This window comes from Somniosus microcephalus, chromosome 4 (assembly GCF_052327205.1).
Source record: "Somniosus microcephalus isolate GS21.2 chromosome 4, FLI_Smic_1.0, whole genome shotgun sequence".
In the NCBI taxonomy this organism is placed as follows: domain Eukaryota; kingdom Metazoa; phylum Chordata; class Chondrichthyes; order Squaliformes; family Somniosidae; genus Somniosus; species Somniosus microcephalus.
The window spans coordinates 269,528,658-269,554,730 of NC_140990.1; the positions used below are offsets into that span (position 1 = coordinate 269,528,658).

Sequence of the window (26,073 nt, forward strand, 5' to 3'; positions counted from 1 at the left end):
GTTGGGCACCCACTGAGCATAGTACGAGAAAAACCCTAGGCATCTCTTCAGTGCTTTTTGGCAGTGGGGGAGGGGGAGCTCCATAAGGGGGCGCATCCTGTCGGGGTCGGGGCCGATGACTCCGTTCTCCACTACACAGCCAAGAATGGCAAGGCGCTTGGTACGAAACATACATTTGTCCTTGTTGTATGTTAGGTTCAGCCGCTGGGCCGTACGGAGGAATTTCTCTAGATTAACATCATGGTCCTGCTGGTCGCGGCCGCAGATGGTGACGTTGTCTAGATAGGGAAAAGTGGCCTGGAGCGCGTTCTGGTCGACCATCCGGTCCATCTCCCGTTGGAAGACTGAAACCCCGTTGGTGACGCCGAAGGGAACTCTGAGGAAGTGGTAGAGACGACCGTCAGCTTCAAAAGCTGTGTACTGGCGGTCCTCAGCCCTGATGGGGAGCTGGTGGTATGCCGACTTCAGATCAATCGTCGAGAACACCCGGTATTGTGCTATCTGATTGACCATGTCAGATATGCGGGGGAGTGGGTATGCATCTAGCTGGGTGTAGCGATTGATCGTCTGGCTGTAGTCAATAACTAGGCGCTGTTTTTCGCCAGTCTTCACTACCACCACTTGTGCTCGCCATGGGCTGGTGCTACTTTCAATAATCCCTTCCTTCAGGAGTCTTGCTACCTCGGATTTAATGAAGCTCCTATCCCCGGCACTGTAACGCCTGCTTTTGGTAGCGATGAGCTTACAGTCGCGGGTGAGGTTAGCGAACAAGGGGGGGGGGGACTTTAAGGGTGGAGAGGCTGCAAATGGTGCGCGGCGGGCGATTTAAAAGCTGCTGGCTGCAGACTGTGAGTGGGGGGATGGGTCCGTCGTACGCTAATGTGACACTCTTAAGGTTGCACTGAAAATCCAACCCCAGTCGAACGGCAGCGCAAAGATGGGGCAGGACCAGGAGTTTAAAATTTTTGTATTCTGTGCCCCTTACTGAAAGGGTCACTACACAGTAGCCACCGACGTCCGCTGACTGGGCTTTGGAAGCCAAAGAGATCCAATGTCGCGTCGGCAGGACCGGGAGAGAGTAACTGCGCACCGTGTCGGGGTGGATAAAGCTTTCCGTGCTCCCGCTGTCAAAAAGGCAGGTAGTGGCGCGGCCGTTTACCTTAATGTCCATCATGGACCTGGACAGTTGATGAGGGACAGATTGGTCCAGCGTCACGGAGGCCAGCGTATGGTCGAGCGAGTTGATGTGGTCGTCAGATGAGGCGGTGGTTGAGTCCGGGTCCCCCGTGGTTGAAGTTGGAGACGTCCGAGATGGCGGACAAAATGGCGGCGCCCATGGTCCCGATCCCCACGCGGCTGGGGGAGCCCAAGATGGCGGACAAGATGGCTGCCCCCACGGTTCGCACGCGGCGCTGCTGGCGTTAGCGGTTTTACCTTTGCAGGCGCTGACATAGTGTCCTTTCTTCCCGCAGCCGGAGCAGGTAGCGTTTCTCGCCGGGCAGCGTGCTCTGGGGTGTTTTGCCTGGCCACAAAAATAACATTTCTGTGCCTTGGACATCGCAGCAGCAGTTGAGGGTGGTGGTCCCATGACCCAAGGTTGTGGCGTCCACGTTGCGGAGCGGTTAGGGGAGAAGGCGTCCATATTCCTGTGGGCCGCGTCGAGCGAGAGCGCGAGGGACACTGCCTTTCTCAGGTCCATTTCTCCCTTTTCCAACAGACCTTTTAGCAGACCGATAGCCGCCGCGTAGGTCGTCGCGTCCTGGATTATTGTATAAACTTGGTGGCTCACCTTTGAGGCCAGGATTTCCAACTTGTTTTCGTCCAGGGTCACAGTTGAGGCTTGCAGGTAGGCCTCGAAGCAACGCAGCCAATGCGCGAATTTGGTAGCCAAACCCGCTTCTTGGGGGTCTAGGTCCAGGCATGTTGGTCTGAGGGCTCGCAGCAGCTCCTGTTGCTCAGCGTTTGGTGCAGCAGCCTGCTGTTCAGCGTTTGGTGCAGCAGCCTGCTGTTCAGCGTTTGGCGCAGCAGCCTGCTGTTCAGCAAATGTCAACATTTTGTTCTTTGCTAATAAAATTGATGCGCTATCAATTACTCATAAAAGACTGAGAGTTAAGAGAGTAACTAAAGGCTTTTATTAGCAAAGAACAGAGCATGCCTCTCGTGGTTGACTGGGTTCCAAGAAGCAGGGGGCTGCAGGTCAATCACCTTTATACCTGGGCCTGTGTGGGTGGAGCCAGCCGAGACATGTTGAGGCATGCATAGGTACAACAGTGTGTAACAACAACAACAACAACAACAACAGTGGTTTACCACACCTTCCTTATTGCTTGCTGTACCTGCATGCTAGCTTTCTGTGTAGGCACATTTTCAAAGTATTTTCGCATCAAAGTGTACACCAATGAGATTATTATGGGCTAAAAATTCAGTTTGGGGCGCCAAGCTCGCCTGGGCGCCGGAATTACCGCTGCGTGCGAAGCCACTTGCGCCATCCGGATATTCAGTTTCTGCGCCCCAAATGGAAGCGGGCCGTTAAACGAGGCTTCCCGCGCCCCGCTTGGGGCGCTGAAACTGAATATCGGCGAGCTAAGGGCCGCAGCGCCACCCGCTGCGGCACGGCACGCTGCGGTACTGCAGGCCTTCCTCCCACTGTTAAGGGGGAGGTGCCTGCAACAGCGCGATCCCCGCTCGCGAGTGCTGGCAAATGAGCCCGGCACCAAGGAGAAGTGCCGGGCTCTCGGGAAACAGCCGGCAATGCCGCGGGGGGGTGTGTGTAGGAGGCCGGGGACGGAGGTGCGGGCAGGCGGGCGCCGAAAAAGCAGCCGGCCGCACCTCCACCTTAACTAGCGCCACTACCGCCACAGGTAGGCCCCTGTGTACCGGTCGCTATTTGCGGCCGGCGCTGAAGAGGCGGGCGCGACCAAATATGGCCATCGGGGCGATAGCGGGGTGCTGCGCACACCGATGACGTCATCGGTGGCGGCGCAGCGCTACAGGCTAACGCCACCATTAGCGCCCCGCTAAATATCGCGGTAGGTGTGGCCAGTGGCGCAAAAGCCACTGAGTGCCCTCTTTGGGCGCAAACTGGTGGCGCAGGCCACTGAATTCCTAGGCCTATATGTTTCAGTAGTTTTTTTAAAGTCATTTTCAGTGATTTTAAATCAGTTTACTCACTGATGGAGGACTGGACACCCTTATTAAAAATGCTTATATTTGCTGATAAACCCATTTTCAACTGTAGTAATAAAACTGCACCAGGTTACTGTTGTGTATGTAACCTGTTCCACCTTGAGAGCTTAAGCCTGTTCCACCTTAAGAGATGTACTACTTTCTCAGGCTGCTGTAGACGTAATACCGGGGGTGAACACACCGGTATATAAGCACTGTGCAGTAATCTTGTATTCAGTGTAGTCCCTACCTCCAACCAGTAAAGACCTGTTTGAGTTATACGTTTAAGTCTTTGTGTTAATTGTTCAATACAATACACATACTTAACACTGGCGACGAGTCAGGTTCTTACCCTGCGGCAGTTATTCCATGGCGGCTTCGTCCACAGACAGGACGTTGAAGAGAGGTTTCAAATCTCACCACCCCACTGGAAGCGACAGGCATTAGGACCCTGAAGCCTCCATCAGCGACTGAAAACGGGAGGACAGAAGACATCCTGCAGCTTTTTCAACCTCGGTGGTGGGTAAGCCAAGCAGCGTTGGCTGCAAAGACAGGGCTGGGGGAAGTCGGAGGTAGAAGGGCGATCGATCGAAATCCCTGATAAGGGCTGCACTCGGGCTGAAAGGCGCAGCGTCGGCAGACACTGAAGGCGCGAGAGCCGCGGTGAAAAGCGCTGGCCATCGATCGCGGCGGAGATAAGGGCCGCACTCGGGGCTGAAGGGAGACGGCGTCGGGGGACGGGTGAAGACCGCCAAGCGCGGGAAAACCGCCATTTTGTGGGCGGAGGACGACGGCAAGAGCGGGAAGCCGCCATCTTTGATAACAAGTAAAGAAAATAAAATCTGAGAAATTGCAAATCTACAATGCCTAAACATGGGAATATTAGCACCTTTGATAGTGACCTCGAAGATTGGGCCATATATGTTGAAAGAGTAAAAAATTATTGTAAGGCCAATAAAATTCGTGACCAAGATAAAGCTCTAACATTATTAAATTTAATGGGTGCGAAGACATACGGGCAATTGAAACACCTGTTATCACCAGATGAACCGGCGGATAAGACGTTCGATGAGATTGTTACTGTCCTGAAAGATCATCTAATGCTAGCGGAACGATTTAAATTTTACGACAGAAGGCAGCTACAGCATGAAAGCAATGCTGAATATTTGCTGGAATTGCGTAAATTAGCGAAATATTGCCAGTTTGGAACGGGACTGACAGAGGCACTTCGAGACAAATTTGTGTGTGGTTTATTTAAACAGGATACACAAAAGCGACTGCTCGAGGAGAATGAGCTGACGCTTGAGAAGGCGGTCACTATGGTAGCAGCACACGAAGCCGCAGCGAGAGGCACGGCAGTAATGCAGCTACGGTCACCGGAGCTCAGTGCACACAAATTGGGTGTGAGTTCTGGCAAATGTTATCGTTGTGGAAAGACAACGCATGATCAGAACCAGTGTTGGTTTAAAAACCAAGAATGTAGAACTTGTGGTAGGCTTGGACATATAGCTAGAGTATGCAGGTCAGCGAAGAAGACCAGCAACAAGAAGTCACCGCAAGGGAAATACGCAAAGGTACACAAGGTGGCCGAACAGGAGTCCGATTCAGACGCAAGCAGTATTGAACTGGCTAGCTTAAGGGTACTCAACGTTGGTAAGGGTGCAGACCTCCAGACAATTTGGGTTACTCTTCAGATAGAAGGAGTCCAAGTAAAAATGGAATTGGACACTGGATCGGCATTGTCGGTCATGAATAAGAAAGATTACAGAAGGTTATTCCAACATATTCCCCTACAGGATACGGAGATTATATTGACAACCTACACGGGGCAGAGAGTGTACCCCATCGGGACAATAAAGGTTGCAGTGGCCAACAAGGGCGAAGGAAGTCAAATAATGGACTTATATGTGCTACCGGAGGGAGGTCCACCACTACTAGGCCGGGAGTGGTTTAGAAACATAAATATGGACTGGCATTCGCTAAAAGCCATAAAGAGTGAGAACTCGGTGCAGATAATCAGCCCAGACTCTAGAACTGATGATGGTAAGACCAACCCATGTGCAAAAGACAAAGTTTCAGCACAGAATTCCACTGAGCAACAACAACATAGTTTAACAGAGAATTCTGAGTCTGTCAAGTCTACTGATATGCACATTTTTGAGGGACACTGGGCTCGAACTCAACTCCATTTCAAACTACAACAGCAATTAGAACAAATGATTCGCCGTTTTGAGCAAGAGATGAATGAAATAAAAAAGTTCTTTGTTACAGAGTGGGAGAATCTGGAAAGTCAACAGAAGCAACTGATGGAGAAAATGGAGCAGGAGCACACCAGCCATCTGCGCGAGGAGGCCGAACGAATCAAAGCTGATTCAGGTTCTGAAGGTGCGTGCCATAATCTGGTGTCAGAAGAGTTAACGGTCAGCCAACTCCTTCATATGCTGAGGGACAAGACTCTGAAATGGGAAAAACTTGAACACGAGCTGCGATCTTCAAAGGAAAAGGGTTCGGAGCTCTCAAAAGTCATTGAGATGGCTGATGTGACGACACAGACTGAAACGACTGCAACAGAGCAGCCATTGGATGCCAAAAGTACGCTGACTCACGTCAATGTAGAACAACAGACCGCTGAAACAGCTGCTCCGGTAGAGGGATTGCATAGTCCGATCAATCAATCTCCAAAGGAAGTTGAAGTATTAAAATCACAAATGAGGTCACTAGTAAACGACTTGCTGAAAGCCCAGAAAAAGCTGGATGCAGAGGTACACATGAAGAAGTCTCTTCAGGAAAGATGTCTGGATTTGGAACAAGAGCTGGCTAACGTCCAGCTGGGTATGGAGGGAATAGACGACCCTCTCACTGGTCTAGCTCAGGACGACACCGAATATTATGATGTCCTGTCCTGCCCAGCTTGTAACTTCGACTCCCAAAGTGCAGAAATCATGGAGGAGCACCAAAAGTCTACGGAGCATCGGGAGAAGCTGGCTCTACGACGGAAACAGGAGGAAGGGAAGGAGGAACTGCGCATGCAGCTGGCAGCTGTGGCAGCTGACAATGGAGCCCAGAGAGTCTCCAAGAAGCAGAAAAGGAAAAGTAAAAACAGAAGATGACCCATCTGAACCATTATCACCTCTACCAGATCACACACGTGGTCCCTCCGAACGGAGCCAAATCAGTTCGGAAGTTCAAGCTGTTAAATCCATGAAAGGACTATTGAATGAGTAACGTGAACCGACTACACCACAGAGATTGAATCTGTGAACTGTTTTCCGCAGAGACTGAATCTGTGATATGTTACGTTAAACATGAAGTTATATATGTATATATGTTATTACGTTATGTTAAATGGGGGGGATGACTATAAAGCTAAGAAGGGAGGAGTGTTGTGTATGTAACCTGTTCCACCTTGAGAGCTTAAGCCTGTTCCACCTTAAGAGATGTACTACTTTCTCAGGCTGCTGTAGACGTAATACCGGGGGTGAACACACCGGTATATAAGCACTGTGCAGTAATCTTGTATTCAGTGTAGTCCCTACCTCCAACCAGTAAAGACCTGTTTGAGTTATACGTTTAAGCCTTTGTGTTAATTGTTCAATACAATACACATACTTAACAGTTACCACTCTTTGATACATCAAGGAATACTTTTTAATGGAAAAAAAATGATTACTATTACGCTGCCCGATTGCGCTGGTTCATGGAAGATTTTACATTTGTGATTAGGCAAATTATTTTCTGGCAGAAACTTGAAGCCTAACTTAACCAGCGCAATTTCAAGCACATTTTGGGTGCAATTTCTCGATTACGCCCAAAGTGGAAACTCTACCCCAATATTGTTTGCCCAGTTTTAAGTGTATAGGGCTAATTTTCCGATCTGAGCTTCATTGAGAATTTGTTATATATCATTAAATATATGTTTACTCTAAGTTTGATGGTGCATAAATGCATCATGAAATGCATTGTCAAAGGAGTGAACAAATAACTGTGCTGATCTGTGTAATATTTGACCAGAGTGTGCATGATGCTTTCACTGAACTGGGAAATTGCCCTATTTTGCACAGTGGTCAATAGTCACATAAGTACAAATATCAAACATTTTTTATGGAACAGAATTTTTTTTTAAATATTGTTTCCAAGCTTTAGCAGATTTGATTTCAAATGTACAAAGTAATAGTGATTGAAATAAAATGTCCCATCAGCAAATGCTGCTTTCAAATCAACCCAAATTAAGCAGCTTCAAAACTATCTGGTTTTAATCCCCTTATATGTTTGTTCCTGATATAACCCAGACATTGTTAACTGTGTTTCATCTGATACATGGCCTAGTTTTAGGGCAAAGTATATTATAAATGCTAAGTGGATTAGATAAGTATCATTCATTGCAATCCAAACTGAGACTGAGGGCCAGTTGTAAACAGTAGTGAAGATGGAATGCCTTTTAAGATGGCCATTTTTCCCCCTTCATTGTATATGTATTTTGTTCCACTTTGCCTTGCATTATTACATGAGGTAGATGTTGGGCAGTGCCCTTATCCCAGATCTTTACTAATGCTATTGTTAAGATGAGTACCAAGGGGTGCATCAGATCTGCCTTTTCTTATTTGTTTCCTGATTTTACAAACATGGGCCAGTATTATACACGGACAAATTTGCCACCTCAGAAACAGCTTTTTATGCGAAATGAAGTTTGTCATGGATTGTTTGTGATTGATATGTAGACCCATATAATTACAAAGTCGCTATAGCCATGCAGAATTCATTTTGTTTGTTGGGTAGACTATCGGTTTGCAGTAGTTCTGCTGCTTACACAGTACGTTAGTTATCACAATTCTAAAAGGATCTATCCTTGGCCCCCTCCTATTTTTCATCTACATGCTGCTCCTCGGCGCCATCATCCAAAAATACAACGTCAGGTTCCACACGTATGCTGACGACACCCAGTTCTACTTCACTACCACCTCTCTCGACCCCTCCACTGTTTCTGTTTTATTACGCTGCTTGTCCGACATCCAGTATTGAATGAGCAGAAATGTTCTCCAATAAATATTGGGAAGACCGAAGCCATTGTCGCAGTGGAGAACGCGCTGTTCACATCTTCAGGCTCTCGACCTGCTACGCGGCCCACACCCATGCAACCCGCCTCGAAGGTAAAAATTCAGGCCTAAGTCTCTGGCGTGGGGCTTGAACCCAGAATCTATGACTAAGATATGAGAGTGCTAACGCTGAACTAAGGCTGACACCTAAGTGGCAGCAGTCTTACCTCTGAGTCAGAATGTTGTGGGTTCATGCCCCACTCCAAGACTTGAGGACATAATCTAGGCTGGCACTTTAGTGCAGAATTTTTGGATAAGACCTTAAGTCAAGCCCCCTGTGTTCAGGTGGATGTAAAATATCCCATAGCGCCAATTGAAGAGGAACAGGTAGTTCTCCTGTTATCCTGATCAATGTCAATTGCCCCTCAGTCAATACCATCAAAAACAGATTAACTAATCATTCCTCTCATTTGGTGTTTATGGGACCCTGCAGTGTGAATATTGTCTGCCTTTTAAAAAACATAATTTTCAGGATGAGGGCAACACTATTTATTTCCCATCCCTAGTTGCTGTAAACCATTCCAGTGATTGGTTGTATAACTGAGTGGCTTGCTAGGCCAGTTCAGAGGGCATGAGGAATCAATCACATAGTGGAGGACAGGAATCGCATGTAGGCTGGACCAGGGTTTGTTGGAGGACATGAGAACAATCCAACAGTTTCTGAGGTCTTTATTTAAGGTATCAGCCGACAATTAATATATATTCAATTTCATAACTTACCATTATATGATTTAAACTTATGAGCACGAGATCAGTTGTCCATAGCCAGTACACTCCAGGGCTTACCGAAACGAAAATTGGTGGAGTGGTAAATAGCAAGGAGGGAAGCCTCAGGCTACCGGACGATATAGGACGATATAGATGGGTTGGTCAGATGGGCAGAACAGTGGCAAATGGAATTTAACCCTGAAAAGTGTGAGGCGATGCATTTTGGGAGGACTAACAAGGCAAGGGAAGACACAATGAATGGTAGGACCCTAGGAAGGACAGAGGATCAGAGGGACCTTGCTGTGCATGTACATAGATCCCTGAAGGCAGCAGGACAGGTAGATAAGGTGGTTAAGAAGGCATATGGGATACTTGCCTTCATTAGCCGAGGCATAGAATATAAGAGCAGGGAGGTTATGATGGAGCTGTACAAAACGCTAGTTAGGCCACAGCTGGAATACTGTGTGCAGTTCTGGTCGCCACACTATAGGAAAGATGTAATTGCATTGGAGAAGGTGCATAGGAGATTCACCAGGATGTTACCTGGGCTATAGCGTTTCAGCTATGAAGAGAAACTGGACAGGCTGGGATTGTTTTCCTTAGAGCAGAGAAGGCTGAGGGGGGACCTGATTGAGGTGTACAAAATTATGAGGGACATAGATAGGGTAGATAGAAAGGAACTTTTCCCCTTAGTAGAGGGGTCAATAACCAGGGGGCATAGTTTCAAGGTAAGGGGCAGGAGGTTTAGAGGAGATTTGAGGAAAAACTTTTTCACGAAGAGGGTGGTTGGAATCTGGAACTCACTGCCTGAAAGGTTGGTAGAGGCAGGAACCCTCACAACATTCAAGAAGCATTTAGATGAGCACTTGAAATGCCATAGCATACAAAGCTAAGGACCAAGTGCTGGAAAATGGGATTAGAATAGATAGGGCTTGATGGCCGGCGCGGACACGATGGGCCAAAGGGCCTCTTTCTGTTCTGTATAACTCTATGGGGGGGATTTTAACTCAGGTGCGGGATGGTGTCGTGTTATCCGAATTTCGTGTTTCCCACATGAATCTAAATGGACGTTGGAGATTGATGCAATTTTAACTTAAGTGGCCAATTGATTTCCAACGTGTGGGAAGCCTTTGCAAATGGGTTTTTCATGAATGAAAGTCCCCTCCGATGACATCATCATTACTGCTGCATTTAAGGTCCACAGCAAGCCTTGCTTCTTCTGCAGACTACCAAGCTTCTTGACTGTGCAGTGTGAGGGAGCTGCAGCAAAAATGCCATCACTTCGTTAATGTACATAAAATTACTGATGGCAAATGTTGCAGTTGTATCGTCTGAAATTTCACTATTGGGACTTCCACATTGAGGGCTTAGGCATACTTGCAACTGTTCGTATGGTGGTCAGAGTGCTAGGAATCCTCTGGTTCTTGGCCATTGTCAATGCTCTGGTAAGAAGCAGCGAGGCAAAGGTGTTTGTTTGACTAGGCTAAGCAAATCTGGCCAGGATGAGTGCGTTCCTTGCATCCTGGGCAGCAATGTTCTCGCGTAATGCTGCCGCTGGTTGATGGGCCTCTGCAGGATGTTCGTTTTCGCCCTCCTCCTCCTCATCTGAGGAGGATATGTGAGGAGCCACTTGGTCCTCAGGAATCTGCAAGCCACGACGCTGTGCCATGTTGTGAAGTGCACAGCAAACCACGACGATTCTGGAGACCCTGGCTGCTGAGTAGTGTAGGGCTCCACCTGATCTATCCAGGCATCTGAAGCGCATCTTCAGCAAACCAATGGATCTGGTGGAAATGTGGCTGGAGTTGTAGCGCTCCTCAGCTTTGTTGGCTGGCCTCCTCAACGGCGTCATTAGCCATGTCCTCAGGGGATAGCCCTTGTCTCCAAGTAGCCATCTGTTAAGTTGGTCTGGCGGACTGAATAGCGGAGGCACACTAGACTGGCACAGTATGAAGGAGTCATGGCAACTGCCAGGGTACATGGCACAAACATGCAAAATTTCCTTCTTGTGGTCACACACCAGCTGAACGTTGAGGGAGTGGAAGCCCTTGTGGTTGACAAAAATAACTGGATTGCGATGGGGTGTCCTAAGGGCCACATGTGTGCAGTCAACGACGCCCTGCACCCTTGGAAAGCCTGCCAGATTAGCTAATCGAACCGCTCGCACCGTGACACTTGCTCGATCCTTGGAGAAATGGATGTGATTGTGCGCGAGGGCAAAGAGGGCATCAGTTACCTGTGTGATGCAAGTGTGTGCGGCCACCTGGGAGATACCGCTGATGTCTGCTGCTGATCCCTGGAATGAGCGTGAGGCAAAAAAGTTGATTGCGGTGGTGACTTTGATGGCCACTGGTAATGCGTGTCCACCTGGTCCTCTGGTATTGTTGCAGCATTGCGCAGATGTCAGTCACTACCTCTCGCGAAAGTTGGAGCCGCCTTTGGCACTGCTGCTCAGACATGTTGAGATAGTTGACCCTGTGTTTGTATACCTTGTTTGGGGGGTATCTCCTGCACCGATGGGCTTCCAGGCGCTGGCCCCTTCTGGCCTGTGCAGCCTCAGGTGGGTGAGCAGCAGCCTGGCGCTCCTGCTGCTGCTGCTGTTGCTGGTGTTGCTGCTGTTCCTGGTTCTGCTTGGTGCCGCTGCTGGTGCTCAAACTCCTCTAATGCCCAGATGTGAAGTAAATAGATGGCTCCCATGCTTCTGGTATATACCTCCGTTGAGGAAGCGCTGAGTGAAGGTGGCAAGAGGGGTTTCCCAGGAGGTCACACTGGAGATGGGTGTCAGGCTCCAAACTTCCACAGGTGTGGTTAAGCCTTCTAAAAGTTGCCCCAGACCTGAGACCACTAAGTCCTGCCACCTGCAAATGATGGCTGATCAAATCTCCTCTTTAAAGGTTGACCTGCAGTTGATAGTCAGCAATCCAATAGTGCTCCCGCCAGGTTTCACATTCGTGTTTCCCACCATGCGTGTTTTACGTGGGAAAATGTTTAAATTTGCAAGGGCCTGTTAAAATAGGATTATCGAGGTCATTTAGTGGTCATTAAGGGCCTTAAAGACTAGATCCGCCTGTTGGATGCGGGACGGAGTTGGGACCATCAGACACACCTGAGTTAAACTTGCTCGGAGTCGGAAACCAGGCGGGGGGTCCCGCCCACCAGTTTTTGTGATTTTAGCCCCCCGCACACCACGGCTCAGTGAAAATCGAGCCCTATGACTCTATGGGCTGGATTTTGCCAGCTCTGGGGAGGCGGGTTTGGAGGCGGGACTGCCGGGAAAATGGCAGAATTTGGGGAAAGTTAACAGGCAGTTTTTTGGCTAATCCCTAGTTTGAGCCCTGAAGTGTGGGTTTCCCGACGGCTACGAACCTCGCCAGGGTCAGCGAGGGGGGCCGTCGGTCTGTGGGGGTCAGAGGGGCCGAGATGTCCAGTGTGCAGGTGAGTAATGGGTGCATTTGTGCATAGGTAAGTGTGTGAGGTGTGTGTAATGTGTTTTAATAAGTTTTACTTATCTTTACTTCTTCCTGCAGCCTTCCTCCCTTCAGGTCTCGGGAGCCCCTCAGCTCACTGGCACAGAAAGCAGAATGGCCACTGAACTGTCAAAAGCTGCAGCTTTCTGTTTTCTGGTCAGGAAGGCTTTCTAATTGAGTCTTGAGTAAAGACACAACTTAGAAGGCAGATTGTCAGTGTTTGACAGCTTCACAGAGCTGTCAAATGATGACATTTCATCTGTCAAAAGCTCTTGACAGATGAAACGGCACTCGCTGACGTCACCTGTAACTGGCTTTCCCTTAATTGGCCTGCTAAGCCCGCTGGGTGGGCTTAACAAGGTCAATCAAGGGAAAATAGCGTGGGTTGGCCACAAGTCGATGGAGGCGGGACTAAAACCCAACAAGTGGAGTCCCACCTCTAAAAGCTCCCCATTAACAAAATCTAGCCCTATGACTCTATTAACATAACTTACAAATATTAAATGAAAGGTGTTGTGATGAGTCAGTACAATTCTGCCCTGTACCTCATAACCCATGCAAGAGTACTGTGGAAAGGGAAACATATTCTTCTCATCTTGTATCCATGAGGGGGCAGAGGAGCATCAAATCCTGTGTGCCATACCTTCCATGCAGAAAGAGGCAGCATGCATTCTCAGGAAAGTCCACTTACTTAGGCACTTCTTTGGATGCTTGAAAACTTCTGTATTTACTCCCTAGTCCATGGAGCTGGAAAACATGCATTATCCCTTTTTAGAACAGTGGCTTTTTGTCCCCCTAAAATCTGTCCTACTTTGCTGCATTTAGGGCATCCACGGCTTTTTTATTGAAAAGGTCACTCATTACTTGTAGCCATTCTTCCAGAGAGTAAATAGTGCATAGGACTGAAATACGTGTCTCCCTTTAAGGGTGTGAATCATCCCTTAAATGGAACTAGCTGGACAGATTTTGTAATTGGTAGCCAGTTATTTTGCAGGCCTGACTCTGCACACATTTTCCATCTACAGGGAGCGAAGAGACAGGCCTTGCATGACAAAATTTAGAAAGGCCTGATCTTGCTCTATCGGCGCGGGTGCACTCGCATCACAGACATGCACAGCCCAATATTGTCAGGATTGTAAAATTTGGGGTTATTGTCTTGTATCTGACATGCAACAGTATCCACCACACCTCAGATGTCACACTTTCCTGTATGCAAATTTCAATGCCATATTTGCACTTGATTGGGTGAAATTTCATATTCATAAAAAAGCAACAAATCAAATTAAACCTACCAATGATCAGGTCACAAATTGGAATGAAAACTACCATTAAGAAACTTCAAAAACTATGAATCAAGAATTGGCAGTAAGCAAACAGCTACCAACAGCAAGAACCAGAAAGGGTCCCAATAATATTGTTCAAAATCATTTTTAAAAGTTGTTTTGGCTGACATTTTGGGTTCTCCCTAAACTGAGAATTTACTCCTGGTAATGAGATTTATAATCCAATAAAGAATTAAAATATTAAAAAATTTGCAAAAAATCATTAAACTTTCATTAACAACTAATACATCTCCTGTGGCATTGCTCAAGTCTGTCAGCGGCTACAGTGGTACAGGATACAGTGAAGTTACAACGTCGTCTACTAGCCCCAGCCTGCAACTACAGTGTCATCGGGATCTGTTTATAATGCCCATCCAATGTTCTCAAACGGCAAGATCTTCTCTCTCTAGTACTCCAAAATTCCAACATCTCCTTATCTCAATGCATCCAAACCCCAACTCCATCCTCCTCAGTACTACTACATCCTCTAACTTATCATGAGCAAGATATGCATAAATATATGTAGATAGAAATAAACACATGTATAGATAGATATGGATAGATATAGAGATGGAGGTATATAGCTTTAGATAAAAAGATACAAAGATATAGAACTGAAATCATTATGAAAGTTCTTAATAATCCCTTGCAGGATTAACACAAAGGTTCTTTGTCTCAACTTTGAAATAAAAAAATCTTTAATATATGAATAATTTCAACTGGATTGCAGCCTTAACTTTATTTTCAATAATATGGAAGATTAGAAACTCAACCTGTGCATTGTTTATTGGGATACAATAGAGTAGTGGTTGTATAGGAAGAATAATGGAATAGTGTACATGTGTTGGTAAGGGAGCATTCTATTTTATATTTGATCAGAAATCACTTCTGCGCCTGAAATTCACTGGTAGCGCCCCAAGAGGGAGGTGGGGTGCTACTGGAAGGTTGCACAGAAGGCCGGGGATGGCAGAGGGGGCAGGTGCTGGCAGGCAGCCAGCATCAGAAATGGCCGCCCGGCACCGCCCCTTTAATTTGCGCCGCCCTGGCCGCAGGTAGGTCCCCCTGACCCTGTCGGACATAGCGTCTGACGGTAAGTCAGGGGGCGCTACCGAAGATCGCAGCTGGGGCGCGAGCGGAGCGCTGCGCATGGAGATGACATCATCGCCGGAGGTGCAGCACTGTGGGGCGCTAACGGTTACCGCCGCCACTAACCTCCCGCTGAATTTCGCGGGATGCGTTAGTGGCGCCGCGCCCAGGTGCTAGTTGCTTTGCGCCCTGTTAGCTTAGGGCGCTAACGGGAGGCGCAAATCAACAGAATTTTTTCCCCTTGAAGTCTAAGTTGATTTTGGTTAAATCTTTGAAAAAATTGGCTCTATAAAACGGCAGAAAATGCAAATCTAGACATAAGAAGGTTATTAGCAAAGGAATTAGATGTTTGAATTTATTACAAAAGAATTAGGAAAGATTTGGAGCTAAGGGTTCAGTTAATTAAGAGGGGATTTTATACCATAGAGTGCTTGTGAGAATATAGCATAGTCATGTTATTGTAGTTTCTAGGCTAATTCAGTGTAAACCTTTCAGGCATTTCACTATTGTAGTTGCCAGGACGGCCATTCTACTGTTCTCTTTGCTTTGACTGCCACCTTATGTTGCTATTTTTGACGCATTGCAGTAGATTGTGAGAGTGGAACAGCATATAAATTAAATGACATTTATATATGAGTTGATAATATGTGAGTAAGAAGAGGATGGGCTAAATCACATAAAGTTCATGATAAACTCTAGTATACAGATTCATAGACTATTTCTGCAAATTGTGATTTATAATAACATAATTTATCGTTTGAGGCGAATATTCATTTCAACAATGCAACTAAGTAACTAAGCACAAATGCATTGCCCTAGCAGACCTTAGGTAGCATTTATTAGTGAGTTGGAGGATATACTGTTTAAAATAAAAGGGGTGTTTATGCCCTGTAGGGGATAACATCAGGGCCACTAATATAGTGACTGAGTAAGTCAAATTCTATATTTATTTAGTATGCTGAGACTTTTACTTTGGGCTTTGGGAATCGAACTCCACGACTCTTTCCATTATTTTGTGAAACCATAACTAAGTGGAATAAGTGGCCTTTATTTGTTATGTATGTACGTATATAGGATTTAAATATCTGGTGTATAGCAGTACTGGGTAGGGGGAGTAGGATTTAGTAGCATTTGTGGAGGTCTTGCCTTTTGCTAGCAATGGAGGATGGTTCTGGGCTTTGGTAGGACTGGGGTTAGGGTTCTGGAGTTGGCAGCACTGCAGTGGGGCTACTGGTGTTTGGCAACATGGGGGCGGGGGGTGGGGGTGGGGGGTGGGTGCGTGGGCAGGCATTTGAACTGGTATTACTGTGGAGGGGAACCTGTGGTTTGCAGAATTGGGTGTGTATGTAGGGGTTGATTCACTGGTGGATTTTTAGGTGTTTGTCGGCAGTGAGGAAAGGTCAAGGGCATGGGACCGACAGCACTGGCTGGGGGTGGGGAAATCCCAGGCCTGGCAGCACTTGTTTATAACTTTCTAAGAGGTCTCTGCAAACGTTACATTTGGTATTTTGTGATTGGTTCCTGGAAGTGTATCTCTGCACCTGTCTGTCTCTCTGCTTGTCTGCCCTTCTCTTTTTGTGTCCCTGTCTCTCCTCTCTCCACTCTGTCTCTCTATGTCTCACACGTGTCAGCAGTTAGTATGCTTACATTTTCTAGCTATTAACAAAACACAAGTAAATATCATATAATAATTAGAGGCTTTTGTTGCTTTTCAAAATCAATCTATTTATTCTTTTAAAAGAATTCCAATTAGAATGAGGAAAAACACTATGACCTAGAATTTCCTTGATGTGATTTACACAATTGCCATACAAGTTTCCAGGGTCTGCTGGTTTGTTTACTCATTGGTGCAGGGATTGGTGTAAAGCCCATGTAAGGTGGTGTAAGCAGGTGAACCACTAAGAAACATCTGTGCAGCTTTTTAAAAGTGCTGTTCAGTCTGCACACTTTAGCAGTACTTGGGGACAAACAGGTAAGATAGGAAGAGTGCTTCGCTCATTCATTTCTCTTTCAAGTTAGTTCACTAATTCTTACCAAGATTTTGATTATACTTGGACAAAATTATGACCACTTAAATGAAGTCTTAGATTGTAAGTAACATTGTGAAGGTGTGGGTGCCTGCGGGGAGGTTGGGGGTGTGTGTGTGGGGGGGGGGGGGGGGGGTTGGGGGGGGGGAAGGCGGGGTAGGACATGAAGGTGTGAAGTGACTTTATTTGGTGAGTCAACCTTTATTTATTGAAAGCACTGGGATACTAGTTGATCCTTTCTTTCTCTGGTAGCTGCCTGTCCTGACCCACATCCTGGCTTCCCAGTGCACCATCCTCTTGCTGTGGGAAGAGAGGTCCTTCCACTCTCTCTTCCTCATCATCACCTTCAGCTTCAGGAAGCAGAAAGCCATTTGTCAAGCTTCACACACCATGCATCCCATGAGCCACCCGCTCCACCAGTGACCTGTATTTAGCAGCAAGGCATGCTGATTGTAATTGATTCAATATAGAAATTACTTTGAAGATCATTATTAATTATTTCTGTGCAGAAAATATTGTTCAAATCCCTGGATGGAACCTGCACACAGGCTTTGACTTCAGTAGACACAAAAGCTAATGGTATATAAACCCTTAATTTGTCTAAAATTTTAACTGGAATGGCATGTAGAGGATAAAATAATCAATTATTCATATATATTTTATCAATGCACAAGTTGTATAATGCCCATTTTTTACACTGTGTTCTTCTTTCAGGTGGATATGCACTTTATGAAAAAGATTCCTCCAGGTGCAGAGGCTTCAAATATTTTAGTTGGTGAACTTGAATTTCTGGATCGATCAATAGTTGCATTTGTCCGTTTGTCTCCTGCTGCTGTTCTCTCAGGGGTTGCTGAAGTTCCTATTCCAACACGGTTAGTCTCCTAGATGCACAGTGCATGTAACTCTCTGGTAACCAACAATTATTGATATATGTACTGGAACAGCAATTAGATACAAAGGCAATTCAACTGACAGGGATAAGGATTTGTGCAAGGATATGTTCTCTTTCAGATTCCAGCCTTGGAAATCCTAACATTTTGGGGTATTTCCAGAGCTGATCACCAAGTCCAAAAATATAAGGCTATCTTCCTAGACTAACAAGAAATTTTGAAGCATTCTCCCCTTTACCCCAACTGAGCTATCGGGGATTATCGGGGATAAGGATTACCTGCTCTCCACCCTTCCCACACCTGTGCAGTGCCTTTTGTTTTGCATTAGGGAAAGACATTTGAACCTGATTGGTTTGAATTGAACCAATTGAGAATTTTCATGAATACATGGAAGGTCTTCATAATACCTGGGTGCTAGTCCACAGTGAGGTATGTAAGTTGTAGTTTTAAAATCCTGCCAAATTTCTACACTGTCTCATTTTCCTGTTGTATTTGGTTGTAATGAGACAGAAAAGAAAGTTCTCTTGTGAGAGAAAAACATTCTTGGAGTTAATTAAGAAATATTCATATTGCCAGAGGAACTTTTGCTTACAATGCTATTTATGGACTTGAGAAAATAAGACCTTAGCCTTGAAAATCTGCAAGGGAGGTGGGTGGGGGGGGGGGGGGGTGGTGCGGAGTGCATTACGGCAGACGTATTGAGATGAGCCCACCTGGGATCTCTGCTACTGACCCCACCAATGTTCATGGGATATGGGGGAAGTCCAATAATTAATATTGCAATTGTGGATGCCCATAGCACTAGGACTGCAGGTAGGGTACCTGCCATGTTGCAGAGGCTGGAAATTTGGATGCAAGCAGTCAGGCACAGGGGAGGGTCTTGGTTCTTGACAAGAAAGGAGATACAAGTACAGCTGTAACTCTGCCTGAAAGAGGGCCACATTTAAATTTTTTAAAACTACCTTTGGGTTCCTCCAGAGTTCCAGGCCACAATCCCAGCATGTAGGTTTTGACTTTGGTAGGCACAGAAAGTTAAAGCTAATGGTATATAAAACCTTAATTTGTCCAAAATTATAATTGGAATGGCATTGTGTGCATGATTTGCTCAAGTTTGTACTCCTAGGACTTGAGTGAATGAAGATGGGCCTGTACTGGGGGAACATCTGAGATGGGAGACAGTGAATGTTTTGCTATGGACAAGGGAATAAAAGATGGATGTGAGGGATTGGTTGAGCAAATCAACTGCTGCAGAGGTATCATGGCAAATGGAGGGACAAAGTTTAGGCAGTTGGGAATTTGAAAGTGGAGTTGTAAGCAACTTGAGGGGAGAGTTTTTTCCAGGGGCAGATACAGAAGGAAGTGGGGTTGGAAGAGGGTAGGGGATATGGATAGTGAGGGATACAAAGAAGCGGTCAGAGATGGTCTGGTCAGTGATCTAGACCAAACAATTAGAGAGGCCATAGGAGTGGACTGGGTTGTCATGAATACGGTTAATAAGAAATAGGAGCAAGAGTAGGCCATATGGCCCCTCGAATCTGCGCTGCCATTCAGTAAGATCATGGCTGATCTTCTACCTCAATTCCACTTTCCCGCCCTATCCCCATATTCCTTGATTCTCTTAGTGTCCAAAAATCTATCGCTCTCAGTCTTGTATATACTCAACGACAAAGTATCCGCAGCCCTCTGGGGTAGAGAATTCCAAAGATTCACAACCCTCTCCCTCTGAGTGAAGACATTTTTCCTCATCTCAGTCCTAAATGGAAGAACCCTTATCCTGAGACTATGCCCCCTAGTTCTAGACTCTCCAGCCAGGGGCAACAGCCTTTCAGCATCTACCCTGTCAAGCCCTCTAAGAATTTTATACATTTCAGCGGGATTACCTCTCATTCTTCCAAACTCCAGAGAGTATAGGCCTAGTCTACTCAATCTCTGCTCATAGGACAACCCTTTCATCCCAGAAATCAATCTAGTGAACCTTTGTTGCACCCCCTCTAAGGCACGTATATGCTTCCTTAGGTAAGGAGACCAAAACACTATCCAGTGCTCCAGGTGTGGTCTCACCGAAGCCCTATATAATTGCAGCAAGACTTCCTTACTCTTATACTCCAACCCCTTTGCAGCAAAGGCTAACATACCATTTGCCTTCCTAATTGCTTACTGTACCTACATGTTAACATTCTGTGATTTATGTACAAGGACATACAGGTCCCTTTGCATACCAACATTTACTAGTCTCTCGCCTTTTAAAAAATATTCTGCTTTTCTATACAACCTCTTGTATGGCACCTTATCAAATGCCTTTTGAAAATCCAAATATACTACATCTACTGGTTCCCCCTTATCTACCCTGCTAGTTACACCCTCAAAAAAGTCTAATAGATTTGTAAAATATGATTTCCCTTTCATGAAACTGTATTGACTCTGCCTAATCGTATTATGATTTTCTAAGTGCTGTTACCACATCCCTAGTAATAGATTCTAGCAATTTCTCTACTACTGATGTCAGACTAACTGACCTATAGTTCCCTGTTTTCTCTCTGAGTTTATAGGGAGGGAGAGGTTTAGGGAATACAAGGGGGGAGTGAATTCAAATGGAAGAGAATAAAGGGAGCTGAGATGGAGATTGAAATCACTGAGGATGAGGAATCACTCACTGCAGAGGCTGTGGAGGAAAGGAAGTAGGATATTTCAGTGAAACTCGGGAAGGGGCTTACTGGCGATAGACAATAATGATTTCAAAGGAAAGTAGGGAGAGATGGAACAGGGCAAAATGGCTGAAGAAGAAGAAGTTTCCAGAGGTGTATGGGAGAGACCAAGATGTGACTTGGTGATAAGGGTCATGCCACCATTTTGGTTATTTTGGCAGGGCAGGAGGTGGAACGTATAGCCAGATGGGGAGGCATCAATAAGGGGGGAGTTGTCACCACCGCCAAGGTTTAGTCAAAGCCAGGATGTCAGTACAGCTATTCAATATAAAGTCATGGATGGCAAGGGCCTTGTTTGCGAGTGAACAGAAATATCGGAGGGAACTGTGCAAAGGGGCAGTGATCATTGATCTGTTGGCAGAGTCTGAAGAGGCACTGGTGGGTAGGTGAGCTGGACAGGAAGGAGGTTGATGAGGTTAAACCTCCAGTGGGCATGCTTGGCAGGAAGATTGGTAAGAGAGGAGGTTGGGGCAGTTGGTGTTAGCGCTGGTAAGGTGGCAATGATGAATGCCTGGAATGGCCTTTCAAAGAATGTTGAGAGGCACAGAGTTGCCATGGGCTTATTCAGGGGGATTCAAGCTTGGGTCAGCAACAGGACACTAGGTAGGCAGAGGACTACTGTTGTGTTGGAGTAAGGATTGGGAAGGTAAAGTAGAGAGATGTGGAGAGTAGGGATAAGGCAGCTAAAATCACCCATAGCAATTGTGAAGTGGAGGGAGGCTGACATGGACAAAAGGCCAGAGTTGGAAGACTGAAGGCTGAAGGAAGGGAAATACAGCCTGAACAGTTTTCAGCGATGAAGTGGGATTTGAAGAACTGGATGAGATTTTAAGCTTAATGTGTTGGAAGGCCAGTAAGGAGAACATTGGTGAAATCCAAACTAGAAATGACAAGAGCATGGATAGGGGTTTTAGCAGTAATGAGGCTGAGAGAGGGATAGAGGTGGGCAATGCTGCAGAGGTGGAAATAAGTGGTTTTGATGATGGAAAGGGTGTGGGGTTTGAAGCTTAGGTGTGGGTCAAACTGGTTGACAAGGTTTTGTGCAGTCTGGTTCAGCCAATGTGAGGGAGACGGAGTCAGTGGTGAGGAAGTGGAGTTTTTGGTATGGGGTGGGGCGGAGCTGAAAATAATGCCTTTGTTTAAACATATCTGCTGTCTGTATTCTGTCCTGTTTGCAGCCTTAAGGGTTGATGAGTGCTCATTATACTCCAGGCACGCGCTGCTGTGTTGTAAGAGGTTCATGTTCCACATCATACTTTTCCTGTAGTTGGCTGTTGCTGGTCCTCTTTGGCAGCAAGCATATGCCTTTTCAATAGCAGTATTGTGGAGCAGAAAACATACTACAATTGTTCTACTAACTCATACAATTTGTTCTACAAGGCACCACTACAGGGCCTAAATGGAGGAAATGTTATTTTAAATAGCCCACTGTATTATATTTCTGCCTCATGAATGTGCATCATGATAGACTCTTTGTTGTGGTGGTTAGGAGTTTCACAGAGGTGTCATCATCCACATTTGGAGCAAATAACCCTTGCCTCCCAGGGGCCTATATTGCATTTTGTCTTTCCCCTCAAGCAGTTGGGAAATCATCAATTTCCTTGTTGAAGTGTGCGTCATGAGTACATCTAGAAAATAGGATTAAGTTGTGTATTTTTTTGCTGGTGGTCATGTACCATCTGTGCACTAAGACAGTAATAACCCTTTCTCGATAAAAGGGAGGGCACTGCCAGGTACAAAAATGGTGACCTGAGTACAATCAGTGAAGCATTGGACTTTTCCACAGAACTGGAAAATGTGAGTCTGCCTCTCCCCCGGTGCTGTATGTGTTGGTGTTCAACTTGATGTATACAAATGTATGGTAGAAGAGGGCATCTGTTACTTCAGTGTTGTGGCAATGATCTGGGTACAGGCTGATCTAATTCATGCATCCTGCTGGTGCCTGGAATAACCCAGTGACATGGAAGTTTAGAGCAGTCGTCACTTTCACTGAAAGTGCCATCCAGAATTTATTCCGTGGATGCAGGTCTGTTTGCAGCAGCTAACACAGGTTAAAGATTGCACTCATGTTGAGGCACATCCCCTGTACGGATTGTTCCTCCCTGAGATCCCGGTAAGGGGCACGTCAATGATATTCACACAGCACTGGGTAATCGTAAATCCTAAATGTCCATCTCTCGTGATGCTGCTCCTCAACCTTCTCCTTCAAAGTTTCTGGTTAAGAAAGACCCAATGCCACTCTGCTCATTGAAAGACTTCTTTTTGACTAGTTCTGTGAATAATTTTCTATTCTGCAGTTACCTCAAACTCTGCCTCCACTGCTTTCAGACCAGCTGTGCACAGTTAATGCCATTTGAGAATCCAGTAAATCTTGAGTAAATGTTCACAGTCCCTATTTGTTGCCTAACAAGTAAATAACACATAAACGCTAAATCAGCATCTTAAAGTGTTAGAATTATTTACTCCCGAAAGTAAATTGAGCATGGGAAAAATGAATATCTGCATTATTAATGCTAACTCACAAAATTATTATACCTTAACGAACAATGGCCTAGAAATTGGGTATAGCCCCGCCAGCACGTTTGCGTCGAAAATTTTGCGCCCGCCGCAGAGCCAGTTGTGCCCGCCCCATATTCACTTTCAGCGCCCCAAAGTGGAACCGGGCGCTGGTACAGGGTGTGTCCGCCCCGCTTGGGGCGCTGAAAGTGAATTTCAGCGCTCCCGGTCCCGCTGCGCCACCCGATGCGGTGCGGCAGGCTGCTGAACTGCAGGCCTCCCCCTTCTCTTAAGGGGGAGGTGCCTGCAACGGCCGGAGCCCCGATTGCAAGTGCCGGCAAAAGAGCCCGGCACAACGGAGAAGTGCCGGGCTCCACGGAAACCAGCCGGCAATGCCGCGGGGGGTGGGTGGAGGAGGCCGGGGAAGGAGGTGCGGGCAGGCGGCCGCCGAAAAAGCGGCCGCCCCGCACCTCCACCTTAACTTGCGCCGCTAAGGCTGCAGTAAGGACCCGGTCTCCCGATGTTGTTAGCGCCCGCCACGGAAGAGGCGGCCTCTACTGAAGATGGGGATCGGCGTGGTTTCGGGCGGTACCGGGGCACTGCGCACACCGATGACATCATCGGTGCCGGCGCAGCGCTACCGGCTAACGCCGATGTTAGGGCCCACCTAATTTCGGGCGCGACGCAACTTCCGGCGCAACCCACTCTTTCGCCCCTAATTGGGCGCAAACGCAACTGAATTTCTAGGCCAATATCTAATTGGTTTAATTATGAGAAAATGGGCTTTGGTCAGGGAGAAGCAGTACTTTGTTAATGTTTATTATTTTAATTTTTTTATTGGATACAGCATTAAGTTTCTTCCTCTTATTTAAAGCTGTGACAAAAGCAGTATGATTTAAGGAAACTGACAAAAGTGCAGTTGTACCTTGCATTTATGTAAATCATGTTGCTGATCAAATAAATGTTGTCTTGTTTTGCACACTTTGTACAAAAATAATAAATTGCAGGACAACGGAGTATTACAGTTTAAACTCTTTTATGAAGCATCAGGTCTGTGATCTCAATCATACAGCACAGTGGGGACAAGATGGAGTCAGGACCCCTTACAGATGCCTGCAGGCCAATGACAACTCAGCATGTGATCACATGTGAATATCATAGGTATTCCTTACAGATGCCTGCGGGCCAATGATAATTCAATATGCAAATGTTACATCCCCTTTTAAAAGAAAAATGTTATGCATTACTTTTAAACCTTTCTTCTACATAATGTTCTTGGTAGCATAAACATATAAGTAAACTCAGCATTTAACTAGCACTGAAAACATCTCAACGTTTCAATAACAATGTACAGTTTTTTTTAGGGCAGCGATCCGCCTACACCCTTTGACAGTTTACAAGTCAAGGATAATTCTAGGCTTGACCTCTCGTCCCGACCTTGTGTGGTATGGAACTGAGCATGCTCCTGAATCGGTCAACAAATCAGGTTCAGGTTTAGGTTCAGGTAAGTATGATGTGTTTTGTGTATTGCTCTGTTCATCACACTCTGTTGAACTGATCCTCTCTTCGGAATGACGGTGTTGTTCCTTGGTGTTCAGGAGGTGCCTGCGATTGCAGCGGTATACCTGTCCTTCTGGGGTGCGGACGTGATACGATCGCTCAGTGTCAGCTGGCTGGATGATGACTGCTGGCTTCCAGTAGTCATGCTCCTGGATTCTGACGGATTATCCATTGTGCAGCAGTGGCAGTAGTCTAGCTGACCTGTCATAGTATCTCTTTTGGTGTTGCTGTCTCTGTACATGTTTTGCATGCACTTGCTTGCAGCTGACGACCTGCCAGAGCCTGTCTGGGATACGGTGAGGTATCATGGGCTCTTTGACATTTGATGGGCGGCGTTCTAGACAAATGGAACATTTTCCGACAATGTCCTCAATGTGTTTGCACATTCCGGGCCAAAACATAATGTCACGTGCTCTTTGTTTGCATTTTTCCATGCCCATATGTCCAGCAAGAATTTTTGTCAACATCTCTTCTCTGAGACTGGTAGGAATGATGATTTTCTCCCCTTTGAAGACGATTCCGTTGATTTGTGACAGTTCGTCTCTGTGGTTCCAGAATTCAGATATGCTCTGAGGGCATTTCCTCCTTTCCTCAGGCCATCCTTCATGTATGACTTTGCTCAGCAGTGTGAGTTGTGCATCTTTCTCTGTTGCTGCTCGGATCTCCTTCAGTTTTTAGTCACTCACAGGTAAGCTGTTGTACACCATGTGCACCTGCACATCCATGCCTTCACTGAGGCTGCTGTCCTGGTAGCTAAGAGACTTTCTGGAGAGCGTCTCTGTGACAGGAATGTCCTTGCCTGGATGGTGAATGATTGTGAAGTCGTACTTCTGTAGCTGAAGGATCATTCTCTGTAGCCTTGGTGGGGTTGCGGCTAGTGGTTTCCTCATGATTGACTCGAGGGGCTTGTGGTCGGATTCCACAATGACTTGTCGGCCATAGACGTACTGGTGGAAACGCTTACATCCAAACAGAATTGCATATAGCTCTTTCTCGATTTGAGCATAGTTGATTTCACTGTCTGTGAGAGATCTGGAAGCATAGCCAATGGGCTTTCCTTCTTGCAGTAATACTGCACCTAGTCCGTACTTTGACACGTCCACTTGTAGTCTGAGCTCTTTGTTGGGGTTGAAGTAGGCAAGAATTGGTCCTGGTTCTCTGGTGACTAGGTCTTTCATTTTCTGAAATGCTGTGTCATGTTGTTTGTCCCACAGGAACTCATTGGATTGTTTGAGCAACTGAGGCATGGGTGCATTGATTTCGGAGAGGCTCGGGGCAAACTTGGCTAAGTAGTTAACCATGCCTAGTACTGTCTCTAGCTCTGCGCGGTTCTTCGGCGGTTCCATCTTCTTGATGGCGGAGATTTTCTCTGGATCCGGCTTAATGCCATCAGTTGAGAGGCGATGTCCGAAATAACTGATCTCGGTGGATTCGATTATGCTTTTCTCGGGGTTGAGCCGGATACCTTTCTCCCGTGATCTTTGTAGCATCGCACGGAGGTTCCTGTCATGTTCCTCTCTATTCCTGCCATAGATGAAGATGTCGTCTACGATT

General features: G+C 46.3%; 1 protein-coding gene across 3 annotated transcripts in view; it reads left to right on the forward strand.

Moving 5' to 3' along the window:
* Window positions 1-26,073, forward strand: part of LOC147120450 (sodium-driven chloride bicarbonate exchanger-like) — a 424,151-nt gene that overhangs the window by 247,811 nt on the left and 150,267 nt on the right. For all 3 annotated transcript variants that reach the window (XM_085986414.1, XM_085986415.1, XM_085986416.1), the window contains one exon: window positions 17,583-17,740. In XM_085986414.1, the coding sequence (XP_085842540.1) occupies window positions 17,583-17,740 (158 nt within the window). The remainder of the gene's footprint in view (window positions 1-17,582; window positions 17,741-26,073) is intronic.